Source organism: Dama dama, chromosome 17, assembly GCF_033118175.1.
Source record: "Dama dama isolate Ldn47 chromosome 17, ASM3311817v1, whole genome shotgun sequence".
NCBI classification, from domain to species: domain Eukaryota; kingdom Metazoa; phylum Chordata; class Mammalia; order Artiodactyla; family Cervidae; genus Dama; species Dama dama.
Genome location: NC_083697.1, coordinates 19,052,900 through 19,078,112, shown reverse-complemented (window position 1 = coordinate 19,078,112; position 25,213 = coordinate 19,052,900). Strand labels below are relative to the sequence as shown.

General features: G+C 38.4%; 1 protein-coding gene across 13 annotated transcripts in view; it reads right to left on the bottom strand.

The window, feature by feature from the left end:
• CAMK2D (calcium/calmodulin dependent protein kinase II delta) overlaps window positions 1-25,213 on the bottom strand; it is a 309,449-nt gene that overhangs the window by 199,813 nt on the left and 84,423 nt on the right. For all 13 annotated transcript variants that reach the window (XM_061164157.1, XM_061164148.1, XM_061164144.1 and 10 more), the window contains exon 3: window positions 8,962-9,021. In XM_061164157.1, coding sequence (XP_061020140.1) covers window positions 8,962-9,021 — 60 coding nt within the window. The remainder of the gene's footprint in view (window positions 1-8,961; window positions 9,022-25,213) is intronic.

Genomic DNA, 25,213 nt, shown 5'->3' with positions numbered 1-25,213 from the left:
CATGGGCAGGGAAAGCACTTGGACCAGTGCCTGACAGTACAGCTGACAGTCCTGTTACTAATTCTGGTGACAGAGTTTACTGGAATTTTTCTTTTCATTCAGCCCATCTTCAAATCTTAACACAACAGCTTTCTATACCTAAGTTTATTTTTATCGAAGCTATCAGAGGACAGGGAGCAGAGCAATGATTTTTAAGTGATCAAAAGATTCCTGAGCTCCTTTGATGGCTTCCTGACTACTGTTCTTGCCCGTGGTGAGGGAAGAGAGAGGAGACGATTCCAACCAACTCAAGTCCCAGGAAAGCAAACAAAGAAAAAGGTGCAGTGATACTTGGAATTACTTTTCTTCCAGGTTTTAGTTTGGGGCCTAATTCTGAGCCTGAGAAACTAACACAAACTTCCGGTACTCTGTTAGGGGATTCTACCCTGAAACTAGGGAAGATGGGACAAGGAGGAGACAAAACAGGTTTAATAGAAATATCAGGAGATATGTTCAAGTAAACAATATGCATTGATAGATCAACCTGTACTACCCAGTAAGTCTCAATCACAAATTGTCCTTCATTTGTAACAGGACTGTTCTTTCTATCATTTCATACACAATCCAGCTACTTCTAGTATAACTCAGGAGCTGGTTTTTTCATTTGATGGATGGGAAAAATAACTTACAAAGGAATCAATAACAAATGGACTCAGATCCAAACTCACTAATTAAAAGAGAATCTAAAATATTATCTTGAATCTAGAGTTTTTACACCAGTATTTTAGTAGTTTATCTTTCTACTAAATAAGATGTTTACTTAAAAAGATTATGAATTTAACTTTCAACCAAAAGTTATAAAGTGTATATTACTAGCCATATTAAATAAACAAGGAAGGAAGGAAGGAAAGGAGGAATGGAGGGAGGAAAAGCTAATAGATAATGAGTATTTTTGAAAATATTTATTTGGTGGGAGAAAAAAAAGTTTGTGCTACATTTGTTAGAAGAGGATAATCAATTCTGCAGACAGCAAGACATTCTAAAAAGTAACTTAGCCTTCACACCAAATAATCAAGCAAAAGAAGTGAGATCTAATCAAATAAAAGGTGAAGATAAACCAAGAGTACTTTGGTTTTTATTACTGAATAGTGTTAAATTACCTTTTATCTGTTGGAGAGTCACTGGAGAAAGCTGTTTAACAATAAAAATGATATATTCTTGAGTAACTGCAAACATGAATATTAGGCATAACTGCCAATAATGAAGGAGGTCATAGAGAAAAGCTATTTAAGTATTATGTGCTTGGAACATTGTTGGATTTCTCACAACATTGAAAAAAACTTTTGACTGTCATTCACAAAAACATTAATTTTGTCTTCTCAGCACACCAATTAACATTTACTTAAGATGAGCTGTTCTCCCATGTGACTCTTTAAAGGTTCAAAACCAAAATCTTGTAGCAATAGCCATGTAAGGCAGTTTAATCATCTGATAACTACTGGGAATGACTGAGATTAGTATTTGCTGGGACTTCCCTAGTGGTCCCATGGCTAAGACTCCAACCTCCTAATACAGGGGGCTGGGGTTAGATCCCTGGTCAGGAACCAGATCCCACATGTAGACCAGACCTGGCACAGACGAATAAATAAATATTTTTAAAAAGATTAATATTTACTGAATTTAAGCTTATACAAAATGTGATTGGATTGGTTTCTTATAAATTCCAGAAACCTGAAAGAGGACTGCATGCAGATATAAAGGTAAAATTTTGTTAGAAACAAAAGAATATGTGACTATTAATTTCATTCTTGTAAAAATTAGAAGGATGATAGTTGACCCAACAAATTTTTGAAAAGACTAGGGAGATCTAAAAATGAGGTTAACATATTACTTTTACAGTATGACACTATACCTCCAAGACCAGGTAAAAGAAGAGATAGTACATGCACAATGAGGTCATAAGCAAGCTGTACATTCATCATCTCTTTGGAGATCTGTGAGTGACCTTGGGCATATTTCCCTACTAAAACTTCCACTCTCTATCTGCAGAATCTATACTGGGCTTAGATAACTCTTAAGGACTTTTCCAGTTTTATATTTTAGGAAAAGGAAATTATACATACCCTGGAAGCCATAAATTATCACTCATAGGCATGGGAAAACTGCTTGTATAGAAAGTAATGTCTATATATATTCTTTAATTTCTACCTGTCGTTGAATGTAATTTCATGTATTGTTATATATGTCAAATTATAAAACTCTTTCAATCAGAGCCATCTTTCTGATTCATACCAGGGTAAATATATAAGGTATAACTTATGTTCACCAAAACTTACAGAATTTTCTTTTCTTGTATTAGTATTGGTAGTTTTTAAATGTAATGTTTATCCTTTATGAGGAGAAGACTTACTTGAACCAAAAACATCATCAAAATTCTCCTAGAAAGGAAACACAAATGACTTTTCAAGCATATTGCTACAAATCAGCTTCCCTAAACACCAGTACCTCTGTATATAGAGGGTATTAACAATTTAGGTTTGGCAATGTCATTAAAGAACTGTGACTTTGGATAAGTCATATAGATTTAGAAAACTTTAGTTTCCTTAATCGTTGAAAAAAATAAGAGTTTGTACTAGATAATCTATGAGATCTCTTTCACTGCAATATTGATTCTGATTATTTATAATACATATATTATACATAATATGATATATATATATACAGACAGTTTATATCATACAAATAATACACAACAGATTCTGAGATATATTTTCCCACTATTGAGTACATACACCTCTTTAGGAAGAAATTACTAAACCTTAAGAAATGATTGTATAATATCACTTAATTATGAAATCTAAAAAATAAAACAAAATAGTGAATACAAGATAGAAACAGACTCAGATATAGAGAACTAGTGGTTATAGCGTGGGGTGGAGAGGGACAGGGGTACAATAGGAGTAGGGTGTTAAGAGATACAAACTTCTCTGTATAAAATAAATAAGCTACAATGATATATTGTACAACACAGGGAATATAACCAATATTTCATAATAACTATAAATGGAATATAACCTTTAAAAAGTGAATCACTATGTTGTACACCTAAAACAATATGGTAAACTAACTATACCTCAATTAAAAAATAAAATGATTAATTAGGTAGTTTCTGGCAAGTAATGCTCTGTAATAATTTATTCAGTTGTTTATCTACATTAAATAGCTTCCAAAGCTTATTAACTCCTCACTAAAATGACAAGATGAATTATTTAATTCTAATAATTCTCAGAAGGAAATAAAAAGATCACAATCTTCTCTTCTTTACAATGAGAACAGCTAGAAGTTAATGAGCAGACAGAATGTGCTTTGGCAGTTCACAGAACAGACCAGTATCAGAAGTAGAACAGGGTGGGGTCCACAAGTCTATAGAGTTTTCCATTAATACTACATCTTTAATTTTCTATTGTTCTTTATAACGACATATGAGTGATTGTGTTTATGTGTTCTAGGGTCGTGGCTATGAGAGGTAGTAAAAAGGAGGTAATCATGAAGAGATTATGATCTCAGGAAGGTTAACCCACTGTGGGAGGGGTCCCAGGGCTCTAATATAGACTAGATTTGAAAAGGCCACATATCCCTTCCATTGACTCTCAGCTACTGGCTTCGCTAAGCCTCGTCAGTAAAGGCTCACCTTAAAAGGTGATGCTGATCCTCTACAAATAGAAATGTTCCTTCAAACTTTCAAAAACTTGTCTTGCACTTTCCAACATCTACAAAAAGTATAAATTCAAGTCCTTAGAGAATGGGATAACCCAGTAACAAAATCTTTTCATACCACTAACTACAAAGTTGTCTCAAATACTGATCTCCTAGGAAATAAAGGATTATAAGTAGGCATTTTCTCATCGAGGGCATCAAATTTGTCGGATCAAAGCTGTTGATATTTTCTCTTTTCTTTCCCTAGTCTAGTTCTTTTCAGATTTGTATAGCTGAATTTAATGAGTATATTGCTTGTCTTCCTAGTTTTTCCTTACTGTTTTTAATTATTTGGGTTTCACTACAGGTTTCAATAAATTTATCCGTAATAACGCTGATCAAAGATCAAGCACAAAAGCAATGGAAATACAGAATCATTTTGAGAATGATTTAGCTATTAGCTTAAGTAGCAATATTTTATTTCACTACCTTAATGGCATTTTCCCCTGGCTCAGTAAATATGTTGACGTGTAGCTCAAATTACCTGGCTTACCACAAATCTTTTCATACCTCAAGAGAAAATAAGCCATTTTATTCAAATAAGAGATGAATATAACAATCGAAAACAAGCTAATTAACAGAAGCATGAGGTCAGACAATCTCTCCAAATTTCATCAACACTGTGATGCCAGTTTAGACTTAGCTATCAATATAATCCTTCCAGTTTGTTCAAACAAAACTGACGCACTGCTCCAAGGACAGAGAAACAATGACGCTACTGAGGAAATTGCCTCTACTTTCAAATTTGTGGCGTCAAAGCATGCATGGTGCTTTTCAGAGACTACACGGCCCACATAGAGAAGGGCGCCACACTGGAGCTATTTCAATTCTTGCCCAAGACAATGGAGCCAAGGGCATTAGGGTGATAAAAACTGGATTTTGATGAACTGGAGGAGCACTATTATTCCTGACTCTGCTTAGCTGGTGACTACAACCTGTTTCACACACTGCAGACAGAGCAAATCAGTCTGTGACACACCCCTCTCACTTGGCTTCCCACTGCACTCAGAATAAAACCCAAACCCTCTAACCTGGTTTACAAAGCCCTCCCACCAGGTACTACTGTCCTCTGACTCATCTAAGGGCACCTCCCGTTCCCCCAGGGCAGGGCACACGCTGGAGCCTGACTCCCCCCTAACAAGAGATACTCCTCTGCTCACAGTCCTTCCTCTCTGAGCTTTTCCGGGACGGCTTCTTCCTGTCATGGAGATATAGCTTTAAATGTGACCTCCGCATACATACGGTGCCAGACAAGCCACTCTAAAGTAACGACAGAGACTCTTTCCTCGACCCAGCTTTAGGCTCATCTAAGCCCTCTTTTCAACTAGGTCGTGTCCTTTGAGGTCCTGTTCTCAAACTGCCTGAGTGAGTTTTAGCAAAGAATCCCAGGAAGTCACCCTCCCACCTTTGATATTTGCTTACCCTTGAAATCTGATCAAGTTCCTCACCATCTATGCTTGATATCTAAGTCCTCAGTCTGCCTTTAATAAGAATTTTGTCATTCTAGGCCACTTTGGCAAGAATCCCTCCTACTTTTGATATCTCTTCTTAATAACTTTCTACTCATTGACCCCTCATTCTGCTCCTTGGCCATAAACTCTCCAGTTGTCTTTGCTAAAAAAGAATTTAGCTCAGCTCTTTCTTCTACTGCACTAATATTGAATCAAATCTATTGACTTTAACTGTGTGTGATGTGTCTCGCTTTGACAGTAGCCACCCAATGCCCTGGTATCAAATTACCCTATTTTAATTCTCTGCAGAGAACCAGTTCCCATGACATTATTCCCATAGTTTATTTGTTTATGGCCTGTCTCCTTCCACGAGGTTCCAAGGCTTAGGAAAAGCAGGGATATTATCTCTCCTGATCACTGCTTCATTACCAGTATGTTAAGCCTAGGACATGGGCTGGTGATAGCTACACACTCAATAAACTTGGTTGACAATTAAAAATTATATTTTCATGGTTTGTCTAAAGGGGAATGAAAATGCATACAAGAGAATGCTGGAAATTAGCATATACAGAAGATTCATTATAAAAAGGCAGACATGAACAAATATTAAAAGTTGTTCTCTCTGGTTTCTTTTTCCAATATAAATGTATTTTCCAAATTCTCCACTAAATGTGTGTATTACTTTGAAAATTAGAAAAACATGAAAAAAAAAAAAACTGCTGAAGAAAAAGTGGTTTAGTGAAGGACCACTTTTAGTTGGTTTAACATGTTTCTTTGGGAGCAACATTTCAGTTGCTGTAAATCCTCAGATTATCGATTCTGTGCTGAGAGAGACACACACAAAAATAAAAATGCACCAAGCCAATTTTCACAGGGGAAAAAATGGTCAGAAATAGTATTTCCTTCCTTGAAGTTCAAAAACCTGACAGATTTAAGAAAACCAAGCAAATAATATCACAGAGGAAGAAGAGGAGGAGGAGAAGAATCTCATATTCTTTAGATACCAGATTATCTATTTCAAGGAAATCAAGACCACATGCTGTGACTCTCCTGGTAGTTCAGTGGCTAAGACTGCGTGCTCCCAATGCTGGGGGCCTGGGTTCAAGCCCTGGTAGGGGAACTAGATTCCATATGCTGCAACAAAAAAGAGATCCCATATGCCACAATGAAGAATGAAGATCCTGCATATAGCCACTAAGACCCAGCACAACCAAAAAAATACAGAAACACATTAAAAAAAGAAAAGACCAAATGCTGTCTTCCCTTCCTGAATGAGTAGCAAGTAAGCAAGCGATCCCTGTGAAGCTGTTAACGATCTCGACAGGAACACCTGCCATTCCCCAGCAGATGTCCACGGTAGCAACCACCTATCAAGCACGCCTCTGTCTGTGGTGGCTGACCATTTTATACCACTGTTGCCCTTGTTGTTTCATCATTTGTCATTACATGAGTAAATACAACACTGTCACATTACACAGCATGGAGCTCCATCAATTAAGATAAAGTAAAAACAACTCATCCTCGTTTCTCCAGGTAGGGGAAAAAAGCTTTGGTGGAGTCCACTGAGCAAGTGCCTACCTCAGGGCCTGTTTACAAAGGCAGTTTGTTTCCTCTGCCTGTAGAGCTTTCTTTCGCCAGAGAGTCTCTTTCCGCAGACTTGCCTCCTCCTGTTTTTTAGGTTTTCACTCAAATTTCATTCTTAATAAAGTCATCCTGATCAGTTCTTTAAAATGTAATCCCCCATCACACCCAATTTCTTTTTTCCTGCTTTCTCTTCCGGTAATTAACACAACCTAACATCCTCTACTTACGGCCTGTCTACCCCAGTAAGGCAAGTGCCACAAGGGGAGGAACATTAGACTGCTGTATTCTCACTGTAGTCCCAAAATATTAATTTGTTGAGTAAATGAATGATATGGGTGAATTTGCTACTCTATAATGATTTTATATAGTGCCTTAGAAGTTTAATATACCTATGATTTATACACTAAAGTACAGGATTACTAGAAATCTCTCCTGTGGTTAGAAACGGGTCTGAAAGTTCAGAAGACCTGAGAGACAGGAGAAAGCCTCAAGCGAGGCGACCAAGGACACCAGCTGCCTCGGACCCCGAGAATCGCCGTTCTGTGCCAGAGTGTGCTGATGGTGCGATGTCAGGGGACTTTAGAACTTCCCCCAGTGTACAGCTTCCTCTTTTTTGGTAAGGCTATTCTGTACGGGTGTCAAAACGAAAATCATTCTTGTTTTACTTTGGGTTTCTCTGGTTCGATTTGGTCTGCTAAAGGAAATGGAGGCAACTACTTTCATTATCTACAGAAGTTGAGTTTCATAGAAGGATCCCTATTAAAATCAAGTGAGCAAAAAAACAACTTTCCTTCATATGAATAACAAGTTCAGTAAACTACAGTTTCATTTATCTTAAACCTGAGTGAGAAAAATAGTCTTTGAACTATAATCAGTTTGTATTGTATATAAGTCCTCTTTAGTCAATATTATGAGCAGAATTGTGTCTCTCCAAAATTCTTGTTGAAATCCCAACTCCCAGTTCCCCAGAACGGGAGGATACTTGGAGCTAGGGTCTTTAGAAGAGCAATTAAACAGGTCTCAGGAGGGACCTTACTCCAAAGTGATCAGTGCCCTTAAAGAAGAAATTTAAAAAGAGACATTATACAGAGGAAGATCATATAAAAGCATAAGAAGATGGCCACCAACAAGCCAAGGAGGGAGTCTCAGAAGAATCCATGCCGCCCCACACCTTGATCTCAGACTTCTTGTTTCCAGAGTTGTGAGAAAAGGTATTCTCTGTTTAAGTTACCCGGTCTGTGAAACTTGGTGTTATGACAGTCCTAGCAAAATAATCCAGCCAATTAAGAAATGCCACAGACTTTTATCAGGGTAAAATACTCACAAAGAGGCATATTTACATTTCACAAGTTGCTCTGTTCCCTCTGTAACCAGAAGGCTCCTATTAGACAGTCAGTAATCTGTTAACGCTTCAGATTTACTTGTTGGTGTCTATTTACTAAGAACCTAAGAAGTACCTACAAAATGAAGGATACTAAAAAGTTCAAGGAAGGGAGAGAAGCAGAATGGCTTTATACATAAAAACTGAGAAGCTTAAACCTTGTCGGTGAATGATTTTGTTACTTTTACTGCGTTACCACTCCCTCTCTCCCTCCTCCTACATCAGAAACATTTTGGCTGAGAGGAAAACTGAGCGAGACAGTAACACTTTTCAAAAATAATCAAATCTACTGTCACAGAATGTAGCATTTTCTTTTTCTTTCCTTTGTTTCCTTCCTCTATTTCTCTTACATTCACAATTATTTTTCAATTTTGAACATTATCACGCTACTATATTCATGAGGGATGATATTCTAAAACAATTATACTAGACTCTAGAATAGAATCAGTGATTACAAAGTAAACATTTTACAGGATAGGTGAAAAGTAACTTAGCTGACTGACATAATGGCTAAAGTTCCGTCTCTCCAAACTTCAGTAGCAGCAGCTGAAGAATCGTTAAAGATACAAAAAAGCACTATTCAATTAATAATGCCTTATATTATTTCCAACTTGCTTGTAAGAAAACTGCTACCTCTTGAAAAACTTTCAAAAACTTTGAAGAATCAAATGTAACCAATATCAAAAGTTAGGAACCTATTAGTTAATAATTACAAATAATATTCTAGTTTATTAAATATCTTAATTTGTGTAAAATTATGTAAAATTTTAATTAATTTCAGTTTAAAACAAACTGAAAACATTTCCTTACCAATATTGGGGTGCTTCAAAAGACGGCAGATTCTAGCTTCCCTTTCCAGTTTCTGATGATCTATTAAAAAAAAAAAAAAAAGAAAAATAAATTTCAACATTTAGCCAAACGATGAAGCAATGATAAACAACATATTAAAATGACATAAAGACATCACATTTATTTATATTTTGGCTTCTTTTTTTAAGTCATTTGAGTTGGGAATTAGGTGAACACAATAGTTTAATAATTAAATATTTTTATTGGTTTGAAGTTTGATTGCGGTATAGAACAGGGCTGAATTTAGATCTGAGCTGGGGGTAACAGTAAAAATGGCACAAAACAATAATATTCTTTCTTATCTTTACCCTAGGTATATACTGTTACAACAACTTAAGGCAATATGGACATAGACATTAAAACAAAGGATATTTATCTGGCAATTGGAATGCCAGTGGAACCAGTGCTAAACAGGCTTAGTAACAATTTATTCCTAACAACAAAGTGTTTCCCGTCCAGACATATTTTCTATCAACTACTCCACACAATTGCTGGTTCGGCTTCCCAGGCGTACGATGCTTTTCCATGTACCAAGGACTCTCCAAACACCAAACTGCTTGCTCGGCTCCACCCTTCTCTGTATCCCTAACCATTTCTTTGAAGGGGCACAGAGATCACTGTCAACTTGCATTTTAAAAACTATCTGATACTCTTCTTTGGTTTCTTTATAGTAGCTCACATGCACATAATTATAACCAAAATCACTAGGAAAGCACAAAATAAATAACCGAGGGAGAAGCAAGAACATAGCAGAAGCACATGCTGCCAGTACGCAGAGTGCTGTAGAGTGGTCCTTATTGAAAGTCTTACATCAAAGGCCTGATTTAAACCTTACAATAGCCCTCTGAGGTAGGCAATCTTAGTATCCCTACTTTACAAGTACAAGAACAAAGGCAGAGAAAGGTTAAGATCATAAAATTAGTTACTGGCATCTACCAATCTGCTCTTACCAACTAGTGCCACAGACAGCCTTAAGAGACTGAGGGGGGCATCGACCTAACCATCCCCACGCAGTTTATGTCAATTGTCCTCACACTCTGCTCTCAGAACCCCTTCACACTCTTAAATTATCAGGAACACCCCCCAAAAAAAGCTTTTGATTAGGTGGATTAGATCTATTAATGCTTATTAGAAATAAAACTGAGACAAACTTTAAACAGATATTTATAAATTCACTTAATATAATAATGAACCCATTATATTAACATAAGTGACTGCATTTAATTTTTAAACATTTATGGGAAAATAACTGAAACTTACAGAAAACTCAAGGACTAAAAATAGTTTCCCCAAATCCTAGGTACTGTTTATTCAGAGACATTATTAATATTTTACCCATTTTTTTACACAATTTTACACGCCCTCCATGTATATGATCATATGTATCTATACATATTTACCTAATTGACACATGTATATACAAATATATAAGTATATTCATGTTTATAAAAAAACAAACCATTTGAAGGTAAGTTAATAAACATTAAGGTCCTTTACCCCTAAAATATCAGTGTGCATCTCATTATCAGAAAAATGCAAATCAAAACCACAATGAGGTACCATTACACAGCAGTCAGGATGGCTGCTATCCAAAAGTCTACAAGCAATAAATGCTGGAGAGGGTGTGGAGAAAAGGGAACCCTCTTACACTGTTGGTGGGAATGCAAACTAGTACAGCCGCTATGGAAAACAGTGTGGAGATTTCTTAAAAAACTGGACATAGAACTGCCATATGACCCAGCAATCCCACTTCTGGGCATACACACTGAGGAAACCAGATCTGAAAGAGACACGTGCACCCCAATGTTCATCGCAGCACTGTTTATAATAGCCAGGACATGGAAGCAACCTAGATGCCCATCAGTAGACGAATGGATAAGGAAGCTGTGGTACATATACACCATGGAATATAACTCAGCCATTAAAAAGAATTCATTTGAACCAGTCCTAATGAGATGGATGAAACTGGAGCCCATTATACAGAGTGAAGTAGGCCAGAATGATAAACACCAATATAGTATACTAACACATATATATGCAATTTAGAAAGATGGTAATGATCCTATATGCAAGACAGAAAAAGAGACACAGATGTACAGAACAGACTTTTGGACTCTATGGGAGAAGGCGAGGGTGGGATGATCTGAGAGAACAGCATCAAAATGTATACTATCAAGGGTGAAACAGATCACCATCCCAGGTTTGATGCATGAGACAAGTGCTCAGGGCTGGTGCACTGGGAAGACCCAGAGGGATGGGATGGGGAGGGAGGCGGGAGGGGGGATCAGGATGGGGAACACATGTAAATCCATGGTTGATTCATGTCAATGTATGGCAAAAACCACTACAATATTGTAAAGTAATTAGCCTCCAACTAATAAAAATAAATGGAAACACAAAATTTCAGTGTGCATTACCAAGAATTGTGAATATTCTGTTCCAATCACAGTATGTTATCAACTTCCACAAATTTAACATTAAGACAATAATTTACTGTTCCACACTCCCATTTTGTTGATTTAATCCAAGGATGTCCTTTATAGCATTTTCCTCCTTTTAATGCAAAATCCAGTCTAGGGTCAAATACGGCATTTAGTTGTCATTTCTCTTTAGCTCCTTGAGTCTGGAATATTCCCACAGTTTCCCTTTATCTTTTGTGACCTGACATTTCTGAAGAATACCATCATGGCTATTTTTTAAAGAGAATAATTCTCATTTTGGTCTTTTGGTTTTGTCAAATGATCGCTCATGATTTGATTTAGGCTATGTGTTCTCAGCTAGAACATTATCCTTCTCAGGCTCTCACATCTGGAGGTACACACTGTCCAACCACTCCTCCAAAGTGATGATAACCAGGTCAAGGTGCTGCTGAATTTAATTATCTTCTTAATTTTCTTTTGTAACTAACAAGTATGTGGGAAGACAATTTAAGATCATGAAAACACCTTGCTCTTCATAAAAATTTCCCTCTACATTCAGCATTCAGTGGTAACTCTAGCCTGAACCAATCTTTAATTTGATGTGCTTGTGGTACAATAGGTGCTTAAGTGCTGGTTTTCTAACTCCAGCACATACAAATGAACGCAAAATGTTAAACCAGATTTTGAAGACGCATCTAACACCATCTTAAATACTGTAGAAGTAACACACATAAAGCATATGGAAAGCATATGCTTACGGGAGTTATAATTTTTGTAATGGAGATAGGAAAACGCAAACATATGTGCTAGACCATGTGAGCTATATATCATGACACACCCACAATTATGTGAAAACAAAGAAGAGGAAGGTAGCCAAGGACCTTTGTGGACAATAAGTGAGTGGTAGCAAGTTTTAGCTGTAGAGATAAGCATAGAATTTTATATAGCCTATTCTTATGGACTGGCTGTGTTCCTGTAAAATTCCTATGTTGAACTCCTAACCTCTAGTACCTCAGAATGGGACTGTATTTGGAGATACTGTTTTTAAAGGGAATAATTAAGTTAAAATGAGGAAATTAAGGGTGTACCCTAATGCAACATGACTGGCGTCCTTAAAGGAAAAGGAGTTTAGGACACTGATGTGCCAAGAGGGAAGACGAAGTGAAGTCACAGGGAGAAGATGGACATCTACAAACCATAGGAAGGCTTCAGAAGAGACCAACCCTGCCAATACCTTGGTCTTGGATTTCTAGCCTCCATAATTTGAGTAAATAAATTTCTATCATTCAGGTTTAGTCTGTGGTACTTCATTATGGCAGCCTCTAGCTAACTAATAGACCAAAGTATTAGCTTTCCATCATTATAAAACAAAGTACTACAAACTTAGAAGCTTAAAACAATATATATTTTTAATCTTGCATTTTCTGTGCACCAGGAACATGGGCGTATTTTAAGTGAGCCCTTTGTTTTAGGGTTTCTCACAAGATGCCATGAAGGTATCAGCCAGGGTTGGGGTACCATTGAGAATCTTGACTGGGCAGGATCTGCTTCTGAGCCCAGAGTTGGGGGTAGTATTTAGTTCCTCAAGAGCTGCTGAGCTGAGGTTTTCAGCTTCTTAGCTGGCCACTGACTGGAAGCTGCCCTCACTTCCTTGCCACATGCCAACATGGCAACTTGCTTCATCAAAGCCACCAGAGGAAAGAAACTGCTAGCAAAAGGAAGCCCCTATCTCATCTAGCCTAATCATGAAGTGACAACCACCACACTTGCCATGTGTGCTTGGTTAGAAGCGAGTCACTAATAGAAAGCCCAGAGATAAATCCACGCACCTTATCTTTGACAAAGGACACAAGAATATACAATGGAGAAAAGACAATCTCTTTAACAAGTGGTGCTGGGAAAACTGGTCAACCACCTGTAAAAGAATGAAACTAGAACACTTTCTAACACCATACACAAAAATAAACTCAAAATGGAATAAAGGTCTAAACATAAAACAAGAAACTATAAAACTCCTAGAGGAAAACATAGGCAAAACACTCTGACTAAATCACAGCAGGATCCTCTATGACCCACCTCCCAGAGTAATGGAAATAAAAGCAAAAATAAACAAATGGGACCTAATTAAACTTAAAAGTTTTTGCACAACGAAGGAAACTATAAGTAAGGTGAAAAGACAGCCTTCAGAATGGGAGAAAATAATAGCAAATGAAGCAACTGACAAAGAATTAATCTCAAAAATATACAAGCAGCTCCTGCAGCTCAATTTCAGAAAAATAAACGACCCAATAAAAAAATGAGCCAAGGAATCAAACAGACATTTCTCCAAAGAAGACATACAGATGGCTAACAAACACATGAAAAGATGCTCAACATCACTCATTATCAGAGAAATGCAAATCAAAACCACAATGAGGTACCATTTCATGCCAGTCAGAATTGCTGCTATCAAAGTCTACAAACAATAAATGCTGGAGAGGGTGCAGAGAAAAGGGAACCCTCTTACACTGTTGGTGGGAATGCAAACTAGTACAGCCATTATGAAGAACAGTGTGGAGATTTCTTAAAAAACTGGAACTAGAACTGCCATATGACCTAGCAATCCCACCGCTGGGCATACACACTGAGGAAACCAGAATTGAAAGAGACATGTGCACCCCAATGTTCATCGCAGCACTGTTTATAATAGCCAGGACATGGAAGCAACCTAGATTTCCATCAGCAGACGAATGGATAAGAAAGCTGTGGTACACATACACAATGGAATATTACTCTGCCATTAAAAAGAGTTCATTTGAATCAGTTCTAATGAGGTGGATGAAACTGGAGCCTATTATACAGAGTGAAGTAAGTCAGAAAGAAAAACACCAATACAGTATACTAATGCATATATATGGAATTTAGAAAGATGGTAACAATGACCCTATATGTGAGACAGCAAAAGAGACACAGATGTAAAGAATAGTCTTTTGGACTCTGTGGGAGAAGGCAAGGGTGGGATGATTTGAGACAGTAGCGTTGAAACATGTATATTATCAACTGTGAAACAGATCGCCAGTCCAGGTTCGATGCATGAGACAAATGCTCGGGTCTGGTGCACTGGGATGACCCTGGGGGATGGGATGGAGAGGGAGGTGGGAGGGGGGTTCTGGATGGGGAACACATGTGCACCCATGGCTGACTCGTGTTGATGTTTGGCAAAAACCACTACAATATTGTAAAGTAATTAGTCTCCAATTAAAATAAATAAATTAATTAAAAAAAAAAAAGAAGCAAGTCACTAAGCTGGCCTACTTTTTAAGGGGAAGTAGTTACACAAGAGCAGAAACAGCAGGAAGTAAGGATTGTCAAGGCCACCTTAGAGGGTGTGTACCACCTCTGACTACAAGAACTGAGGTTTCATGAATTTCTTTCTGATACCCAGGTTCACTTACTTTTTCTTCCATACAATCACATAACTTGGTGATCGCCTATGAGTCACAAGGCATTCTGCACTCTTTCGTTGGGGGATGTTGTGACATCTCAAACAGGATGACAGAACTAAAGTTTTCATTAAATGGAAATGTGTATTGCCTGGGGTGCTCCACACTCAACATCAAATTCATGACTTTCGAGGGAGTAGGTAGGTGAGGAGGAGTTATTAAGCACCTATTATTACCAAAAGCACACTTCTGTATTCATCCTGCTAAAGAGAAGAATTAGTTTCACATGTAAAATTTCCTTTTCATTCAGGGGGCAACAATAATTATACACCCTACCTCATCATTCCCAGCAATTACAACTACGAGGGTAAGAGGCAAAAACAGATTTAAAAAGGCAAGAAAGATGTCCATAATACTTCATATCACCATTTGAAGATTTTCTTTTATTACCCACACACCCTGCAGCTAGTGCAGAACCAGCTTCATTTATCACTTAATATTTATTAAAGTAATCAACCTGTAATAGTTTGGCCTTATTCTTCTTTTGAAGGTCAAGTCCACAATACGAACCAACGTATAACCCTTTAGGCTGCAGTCTTGTCGGGTGCGACAAGGTACATGCTGTCAGCAATATATGGCTGAAGACCTATCACATGAAAATGCTGTAAGGAAAATACATTATTGTCCAGTTTAGACACAGAATAAGTCGGGACTAGTATTACTCAGTACAGAGAACTCTGGATATTACAAAAGTTTCTGAGAATTTTGAGAAAATGTAGCTATTTCTTCCCAGTTTTAAGGTACTTTTTAATACTTTAACTTCAGGTGTTTTATTTCAAGTGAGGTCAAAAATTTGAATTTGGACCTAATGAAATAAACCCTTCACTGCTGTTTCAAATCAAATTTTAATTTTTATGCAAAATAACTGATCACAAGTGAACTTAAAGTGCTAGACTTGAATCACCTTCACAAAGCAACAGGAGTATGATTAAAGCTACATAAAGCAACAACTTATCTAGCAGCATCAGGGAATGAGTTTTTATCAGAAAGTAAATTTCAAAAGTAACTCTCTCACAAAAACGACAAAGTTTTAAAACGTTAACCTCTTGATTGGGGAGGGGGGTTAGTTATTTTCTTACTCTGAGGACATACAATTTAATGTTTTTGACACCACAGGGTCACCATTTTAGCCTTAGGTATTATTCTGCTGTATTTAAGTGAGTCCTCAGGAGCCTGCTGAGGTGTGAAAACCCACAGGCAGCTGCCCTGTATCCCTGTCTGCCCCGTCCCCCTGTGGAATCAGGTTGCAGCATGGGCAAGGCCGAAGGATGGTTTGGGCGGTGGGTTCAACTCAGTCTTTTATCATCAGTCACTTACCACCTCCCTCCCCAAACGCACCCACCATCACACACAGGCACACACATCCGAGTGCAAACCTACAGCCTAAGGAAGACAAGGATCTGCTACGCCCAAGAGGGTTTAGCTCTTCCAGTTCCTTCTCCCTACAAAGAGATCGTCGCCGTTAAAATCAGCTTACATAGAAATTAAGCAGGGGTCACCCCTGAAGCCCCGGAAAATGCGGAGTTTGAAATCCAGCTCCATCACTCCTTTCTGTTCTGCTGGCCTTCAGGACTCCCACCTTCAGCTGCGGCCGTCAAACCTCCTGTCTCCTGGGTTCTTCCTTGGCCCTGAGCTCCAGCGGGAGACCAGCGCCTCCGATCTATCCATTTTAATCCTGCTTCTCTGGCTTCTGCACTACAACCAGCCCAACTTGACTCTCAACTTTTTTTACATTTGTTCAGTTTCTAAGAAACAACAGCCTCAAATAAGAGACTCTCCTATTCTCCTTCTAAAACCAAACCTGACTGGTGATCCATTCTCAGAAGGTAGGTTAAACGTGTTATGTAAATTACTGCCCAGTGTGTACTTCTGCATCTGTTTATTACAGTCTCGCTATTTCTTCACACTTTTATTTATTTATTTATTTTGCTGCCACCTCTTATTGCTTTGAGTTTCTGCAACAAGGATATAAAAACATAAAGTAATCACAAATAACCTGGCAGTAAGAAAATGAAGAGATCTTCTCTGAATAAAAGATAGACTCTAATACACAGATTCTGGAACACTATTATGTGGTTACTTAGATAGAAGTCTTCTTCCTGGAGGTTTTGGAATTACATTCTGAATACATTTTTCTTGTTAGAGAAATTACTTCTCGTTAAATGAGGCCTTCCTCTGGTAGAAATATAAATTCTGTCCATTTAAGTAGGTCATATTCAAAACTGCATTGTAAGTTAAAAGGAACTATTTAAAGGTTCACTTTATTACAAAACCTGAGCATGATGTATATGGATTTGAAGCTGTCATATTCATTTAACAAAAGGATTTTTAAACTCATAATTAAACATTATACTTCCACATCACTCTTTTATTTTGAACTATGTTTAATCCACACCATAAAACTGATTTTTTAAACTATGCACTTGACCTAGATTCTTTCTGACATCAGGTACTGGTCACTCTCCATCAGTTCTGCTGCCCACTAACATTCTGGAAGGAGAGGAAGATCTCGGGTTTTAGAGCAGAGCAGACAAGAGTTGTTCTCTGGTTCTTCCACTTACTATCAACTGGATGTTAAAGTTCCCAGACTTCTCAAAAAACTATTTATCAAACGGGCATAAAATATCTAGCATCAGGTACAGTATCTGGAAAAAAGATAAATTATAGCATTATTATTTAAAAAAAAATCTGTCCAACTTTAAAAGGACTAGATTTCTAAAAGAAGCATGAAAAAGTATACTAATTCCATCAAATATTATTCATTATACATGCATTTTAATATATTATAAAAATTGATTTTCCATAAAATCATATGATTATGCTATTCAGGTCATTGATAACTGAAATAGTGAGAGAACCACTGATATTAATGGTCAGACAGAGAGAAAATCAATACAGTAAAATATGGACAAAAACTCATAGTTATTCAATTTCATGGTGTACTCTAACTAGCTCAAAATAAAGAATACAGTTGGTGGCATCGCTGATTCTACGGACATGAGCTTGAGCAAACTGTGGGAGATAGTGAAGGACAGGGAAGCCTGGCGTGTGCAGTTCATGGGGTTGTAAAGAGTCGGACATGACTGAGCAACTGAACAACAAAAAGAATGAAAGAAAATTTTTTTATTTGCTTGAATGTAAACCTTTTAAACAAGTTAACCAGTTACATATAAACTAATGATGTTCTTTCACCCATTTCACAAATCCAAAATAAATGCTGTTCTGATAAATAATTTATCATATATTATTATTTCAGAGGGAGTTGGTAGAGGATATATTTGGCCTATTTGCTATATCGGTAAAGGAATAAATAGTGAAATCTGATGCAACCATTCTAAAGCTGTCCTGCAGGAGAAAAAACTTCCCTCTTCCACCACAATAATGGCATTCATTCAGAGACATGACATTCTATCTGCTATGAAAATAATGCTTTAAACAAAATTATGCAAATGTAAGACAAAAAATCCCTATCTTATAAGGCTTCTGTTCAGCAGCAATTTAGATGAGAATACAATGTTATAGACCTTTAAAAATTGCAAATAGTAAACATTAACTTACATAAAATATTTTCATATAAATGTTTGTTTAATATCTCATTATACAGAATATCTACATAGCTACCAAAAATATAGTGAGGAGATGGGAACACTCCATTGAGACCTAACAGAAGTCTTAGGGGAGTCTCTTGGTAAGCCCTCTCACTAGGTGGGCAACGAACCAGCTGAGGAATTTGAACTGAGCTGTTGTCCCTTCAGACGGGAAGGGGGCGTGCCACCGTGCAGAACCCAGACACAGGGCCCTAAACCGGGGACTGCTGCTGGAGCGTGCATTTCCTCCAGGCGGGAAAGGCAGGGGACAGGAAGCCCTGACGGCGCCCTCGGAGCGCTCAGTGACCTCAGCCGGCTCTCCCCCGAGGTCCACAACCTCTGACGGCACTGCCGTCTCCCTCGCAAGGGGGTGCCCCTGCCTGCCTGTGTGTCCACCATTCTGCTAACACGGCAATATCACTCGCCGTGTGTTCTAGGGCATCAGTCTAGTACTGCCAGGGTCGCCAGGAGTCCATCAGGAAAAGCAAAGCAGAAGCCTAAGAAAAGAAGGGTGCTACCAGAACAGGCAGATAGCCAGGAAAAGTCCCCGCAGAAGGCAACGATCAGGACTTGGCCACGGGAGGAGAGCAAAATGTGCCAAGGTAACACCTAGGACACAAGGGGTCAGAGCTCACACACAACATATGGCTGCCTGCCAATGGTACCCTTTTAAACTACTGTGTCTTAGGTGATTGTTAATATGAAAGACAAACCCCTATAGAAACAAGTTATGAGGGTACTATCCAGTACATATCAAGAAATAAAGATATTTTCATGTATCTCTATCTTAATTGTACACCAACAATTTAATCCATACAAGTTTTTTTAAAAAAATATTCTAATTATACTCCTGGAAAGCGGCAATGAGATGTCATTCTGCCTTCAGTTTTCACAAGTTGGTCTAGACCACAGCATTCGCCCCAGGTGTAATCTTACTTGTTTTGGAAGGAATTGCTGCACAATTCCAATTTCCTGTTTGGGAAATAGAGTTAAATCACTTGAGATGTGTTGCATTAAACCTTTCAAACTTACTACCCTAGAGACTAAACGGACCCAGAAGGGAAACAAAACATATGCAATCCACACTGTACCACTTTTTTCCATTGGCCCAGACGACTTACAGGCAGATGCACAGTAAAACGAGAGAGCATCTACATCATGGATGTGCTGTTCATTTTTAGCTTTTCTTATTGTGGTAAACATATTTTGCTGTCCTTAAATAAGTTTTTCCAACATCCGTTAGATCACTGAAAAAGCAAGAGAGTTCCAGAAAAACATCTATTTCTGTTTATTCACCACACCAAAGCCTTTGACTGTGTAGATCACAACAAACTGTGGAAAATTCTTAAAGAGATGGGAATACCAGACCACCTGACCTGCCTCCTGAGAAATCTGTAGGCAAGTCAAGAAGCAACAGTTAGAACTGGACATGGAACAACAGACTGGTTCCAAATCGGGAAAGGAGTACATAAAGGCTGTATATTGTCACCCTGCCTATTTAACTTATATGCAGAGTTCAGTTCAGTTCAGTCGCGACCAACTCTTTGCGACCCCATGGACTGCAACATGCCAGGCCTCCCTGCCCATCACCAGCTCCTGGAGTTTACTCAAACACATCCATTGAGTCAGTGATGCCACCCAACCATCTCATCCTCCGTCATCCCCTTCTCTTCCTGCCCTCTATCTTTCCCAGCATCAGGGTCTTTTCAAATGACTCAGTTCTTCACATCAGGTGCCCAAAGTATTGGAGTTTCAGCTTCACTATCAGGCCTTCCAATGAATATTCAGGACTGATTTCCTTTAGGATTGACTGGTTGGATCTCCTTGCAGTCTAACGGACTCTCAAGAGTCTTCTCCAGCACCACAGTTCAAAAGTATCAATTCCTCGGTGCTCAGCTTTCTTTCTAGTCCAACTCTCACATCCATACATGACTACTGGAAAAACCATAGCTTTGACTAGATAGATCTTTGTCGGCAAAGTAATGTCGCTGCTTTTTAATATGTTGTCTAGGTTGGTCATTAACTTTTCTTCCAAGGAGCAAGCGTCTTTTAATTTCATGGCTGCAGTCACCATCTTCAGTGATTCTGGAGCCCAAGAAAATACATATATGGAGCCCAAGAAAAAATATATGCAGAGTACATCTTGAGAAATGCCGGACTGGATGAAGCGCAATCTGGAATCGAGGTTGCTGGGAGAAATTTCAATAACCTCAGATATGCAGATAACACCACCCTTATGGCAGAAAGCGAAGAACAACTAAAGAGCCTCTTGATGAAAGTGAAAGAGGAGTGAAAAAGTTGGCTTAAAACTCAACATTCAGAAAACAAAAATCATGGCATCCAGTCCCATCACTTCATGGCAAATAGACGGGGAAACAGTGGAAACTGTGGCTGACTTTATTTTGGGGGGACTCCAAAATCACTGCAGATGGTGACTGCAGCCATGAAATTAAAAGACGCTTGCTCCTTGGAAGAAAAGTTATGACCAACCTAGACAACATTTTAAAAAGGAGAGACATTACTTTGCCAACAAAGGTCTGCCTAGTCAAAGCTATGGGTTTTCCGGTAGTCATGTATGGATGTCAGAGTTGGACTATAAGGAAAGCTGAGTGCCGAAGAATTGATGCTTCTGAATTGTAGTGTTGGAGAAGACTCTTGAGAGTCCCTTAGACTGCCAGGAGATCCAACCAGTCAATCCTAAAGGAAATCAGTCCTGATATTCATTGAAAGGACTGATACTGATAGTGGAAACTCCAATACTCTGGCCACCTGATGCGAAGAGCTGACTCATTAGAAAAGACTCTGGTGCTGGGAAAGATTGAAGGTGGGAGAAGGGGACGACAGAGGATGAGATGGTTGGATGGCATCACCGACTCAACGGACATGAGTTTGAGTAAACTCCGGGAACTGGTGATGGACAGGGAGACCTGGTGTGCTGCAGTCCATGGGGTTGAAAAGAGTCAGACATGACTGAGCGACTGAACTGAGGTTAAATATGTTTTTCTAATAATTAAATACAAAATTTATTCAAAACATGAAAAGTATAAAATATTTACACATTTTTCCTTTATCTAGTTTAATACTAACATTAAAAACAGATGAAAGAATGAGTTTGGATAGTAATTTAGAAGAATGTAAAAAACAAATGTAAGAAACATGGATTCTTATGGTTCCTTTAAGCATCTGGAATATTCAGTTACTCACGTTTTTCCCTCAGAAGTAACTGAAGCTAACACAACTTAAACCTCAGGGCCTTGCAGATGCACGGGCCACCTGAAGCTTCTTAACAACACAATCGTATGTCTTCATAAAACTTGCCAAACAAGATGTTTTAACATCATCAGTTAGGATCATTCTTTCCACACCTTCTTCTGCTCCATCACACTTCTCCTTGCGTTAAGTGATACTGAAGTGGACACAAACTGTTTTGAGATCTAGCTAAGGGGAAGCTAAGTTGAAGATATAGCTTTATTTGGATTTAATGATACATTTACATGGTTTCGAGTCACTTCTGGGTATGGTTATGTTCTTGCTAGTCATCCCAATGCAGGGCTCCTTCCAGGAATACATGTGCATCCCAGCCGGCCATGAGATGACAGGACGCCCCTGAGGAGGCATCAGGATATAACCTTTTACTGCCATTCACCCCGCAAGTAAGGACACAGGGAAGGGAGAGCAAGGTTTATTTTTGCTATTTTTCTGGATTTTGTTGTGCTCTGCAGTACCTGTCAGCTTTAAAAGTTATAATTTCTTGCGACTACTTTTATTCTAAATACAGATTTACTTTCGAGTTTAATTTTGTGTTTGCAATTTTGTTTTCTTTTCCTTAGAGAGAATTTCCAAACTGCATAAGCTTCAGACCCCACTAATGCTAAATCCTCACTCCTTCTTATACTTATGAAAAAAAGGAAGATAAATTATTGTTTAAATTCTAAACATAAAACAACCACAAATAAAATACTTCACGAAATGTACATTAACTATCTCCTTTATGTAAATATAAACTCATTTATATTATTAAAACTGGTCATTAAAAAGTCATATACATATCAATCATGAGTGACAAACCACAGTGAAAAGATCACCAAGTAGAAAATTAGGAGGGAAAAAAAATGGCTTTCACAATAGAGGCTCCGCCAGGAATAAGGGCAAAATTCAGCACATCTTATATCTGTAAAGAGCTATATTTATTCCTTTCTATCCTAGCAGAATACCACAGATTTGAGATAACTTATCTTTATAGCTGGGGGAAATCCCTGTGTCAGATGTGGTACTTAAGCATATTTATTAAGCAGACACAAGACACTGAATGATGTTTTGAAGGTAAAGTAACTTATTACAGTCTAGCTACTCATGAACTTCGAATTAAACTAGAAATTATTGGTTTTAATAATAAAAATACCCATCGAACTGGAGAAGTGACACTAACATTTATTAGTGTATGCTCCAAGTAAAAAAATTCAAGGCACCTTAAATTCTTGCCACTACATATTTTAATCATATATTCCTAGTTTACCACTTACGGGTACTTTTATTTACTACCTGCACAAATATGAGTTCTAATGTAACCATCTAAGTGAGAGTTTTAAAAACACTATTACGATAAGATATTAAAATAAAAGTGTCTCAGTTTTAGCTGAAATCCTGAAAGCTAAAAGCAACTGTCAGTTACAGAGTGCTAGCCATATATTCAGGGCTTGTCAAGAGGTCAGTTGAAGCTATTCTCAGTCATGAGCCCACTGCTCATTTCCAGCTGAACTGGAGCAGATAATAAGACCACTATGGAGAACTGCTCCAGACAGAGTCATAGAACCCTCTGCATCTCCTCCTACCCAACATTGGAACGGAGCTTACCCAAAGGTACAGAATTAAAGAAAGAAGGGGTGACTCAGAAGTATCAGATGTGGTGCATCCCTTTGACTTTGAGAAAAATAAGAACAGCTACCCCTGGAATTGTAAAGCAAAGAGGTCTATGATCAGGTTATACTTCCACAATGGTGAGACCATGTTTCTGTGAAAACAGATTGTGAGTCCATAGAAGGGACTGATTGTCTTCTAAGAGACAATACTGAAGAGGTTACCCAGGGAGGCACTGTGATCCTAACAGAGGGGTGGAATGCCAGAGGCTCAGGAGCAGGAAAGGCAGTTAAAAACAACCCAAACATCCTGCCAGGAGAAGCATGGCCATCATCAGTGTAACTATCTCCAGAGATCCCTAAGAGGAATTGTTCAAAAGCCCACAAAGACGTGCCTTGAAATCTAGTCGGCAATCTTGCATCCATCAGATAGTAGCAATGCAAACTATAAATGCACCACTGGAATGAGACTTGCATGGCTCCTTACAGCTTTGTCCCCAAAGGCCACAAACAGCAATTAGTAACTAGAAGGAGAAATAAGGTTAAAAAAAAAAAAAGTGTCAGGTGTCACACCCCTTCCCTGGTCCATGGAGGCTCCCAAGCATGAAACAAGCTTGACCTGAGAAGTACGGTGGGTGTGTGCGTGCTTAGTCGTCCCCCTGGACTGTAACCCGCCAGGGTCCTCCATCCACGGGATTTTCCAGGCAAGAATACTGGAGTGGGTTGCCATTTCCTTCTCCAGGGGATCTTACTGACCCAGGGGTCGAACCTGGGTCTCCTGCACTGCAGGTGAATTTTTCACCCACTGAGCCATTAACCCAAATATGAGAGAGGGGACAAGTTTTAAATATTACACTGGTCAGGACTTCTACATTTCTGAAATTGAGACTGTTCCTGTGACTAAAAGGAACTGCAAAGCTCTGAAATTTGACCAAGATTTCATCAAGGACAAAAGTGCATATGTACAGTGGGTTCATAGGAGCTGAGAAAGTGTGGTTTCAGTGGGGGACAAATGATATGATTTAGATTGTAAATATTTTCTTTAAAAAATCTGTAACCACCTAGAGCTTGGATTTACTATTAATAATATTGTCATAGGCATTTCCTTCACATCAGACACTCGTCTGCTTTCAGAGTACCATGTTTAGTTCCTTTGGAAACAGAGTTATGAAGAATAGTCTAGGTCCTCATTACATGAAAGCATTTCATGTATACTTTCCAATTACCTAAAATTTTTCTAGATAACTTACACTTTAAAAATGTACCATCTTATTCTTCCTGATCCTGAAATTATACTGCATCTGAAATGTACGACAGCATTCCCTGGACTTACAATGAGTGGCAGTCTTAACCCATCGTCATTCTAGATGTAAGTCTTCGTCATCCATCAGGAATGAACATTTATCTTTTACCTAGAATGCTCTGTCTCAAGTAAGTGCTGCATCATTTAGGACGTGGGTTTGGCATTGGCATGGCATTACAAACTGGGCCAGCTCTAAAGCAAGAGCTTTTTGCAACCCTGCCTGGCCCAATGCCCACAGTTTATAAAGACGCATATTAAATGACTCTGGTGACTTCTAAACTCTGAAAGAGGACGATATCTGTCTCTGTGTGGTGAACTTTAAAGCCGTCAGGCAAAAAACTGTCCTGGGCTGACATGTGAAGTCAACATCCACTTCCATGTAAATGAACAGACCCACTGCCCAGCTGCTGTAGACAGAGTGACACTGAAAACAATTTCTGATTTGTGTTAATCCACAGGTATTATCAGAATCAAAGCACAGCTCCATAACAGCTGTACAGGGGGGCAGGGGAAACCCCAGGAGCTTACTGAGGTTGTCTGCATCACAGTTAAAAGAAATCAACAG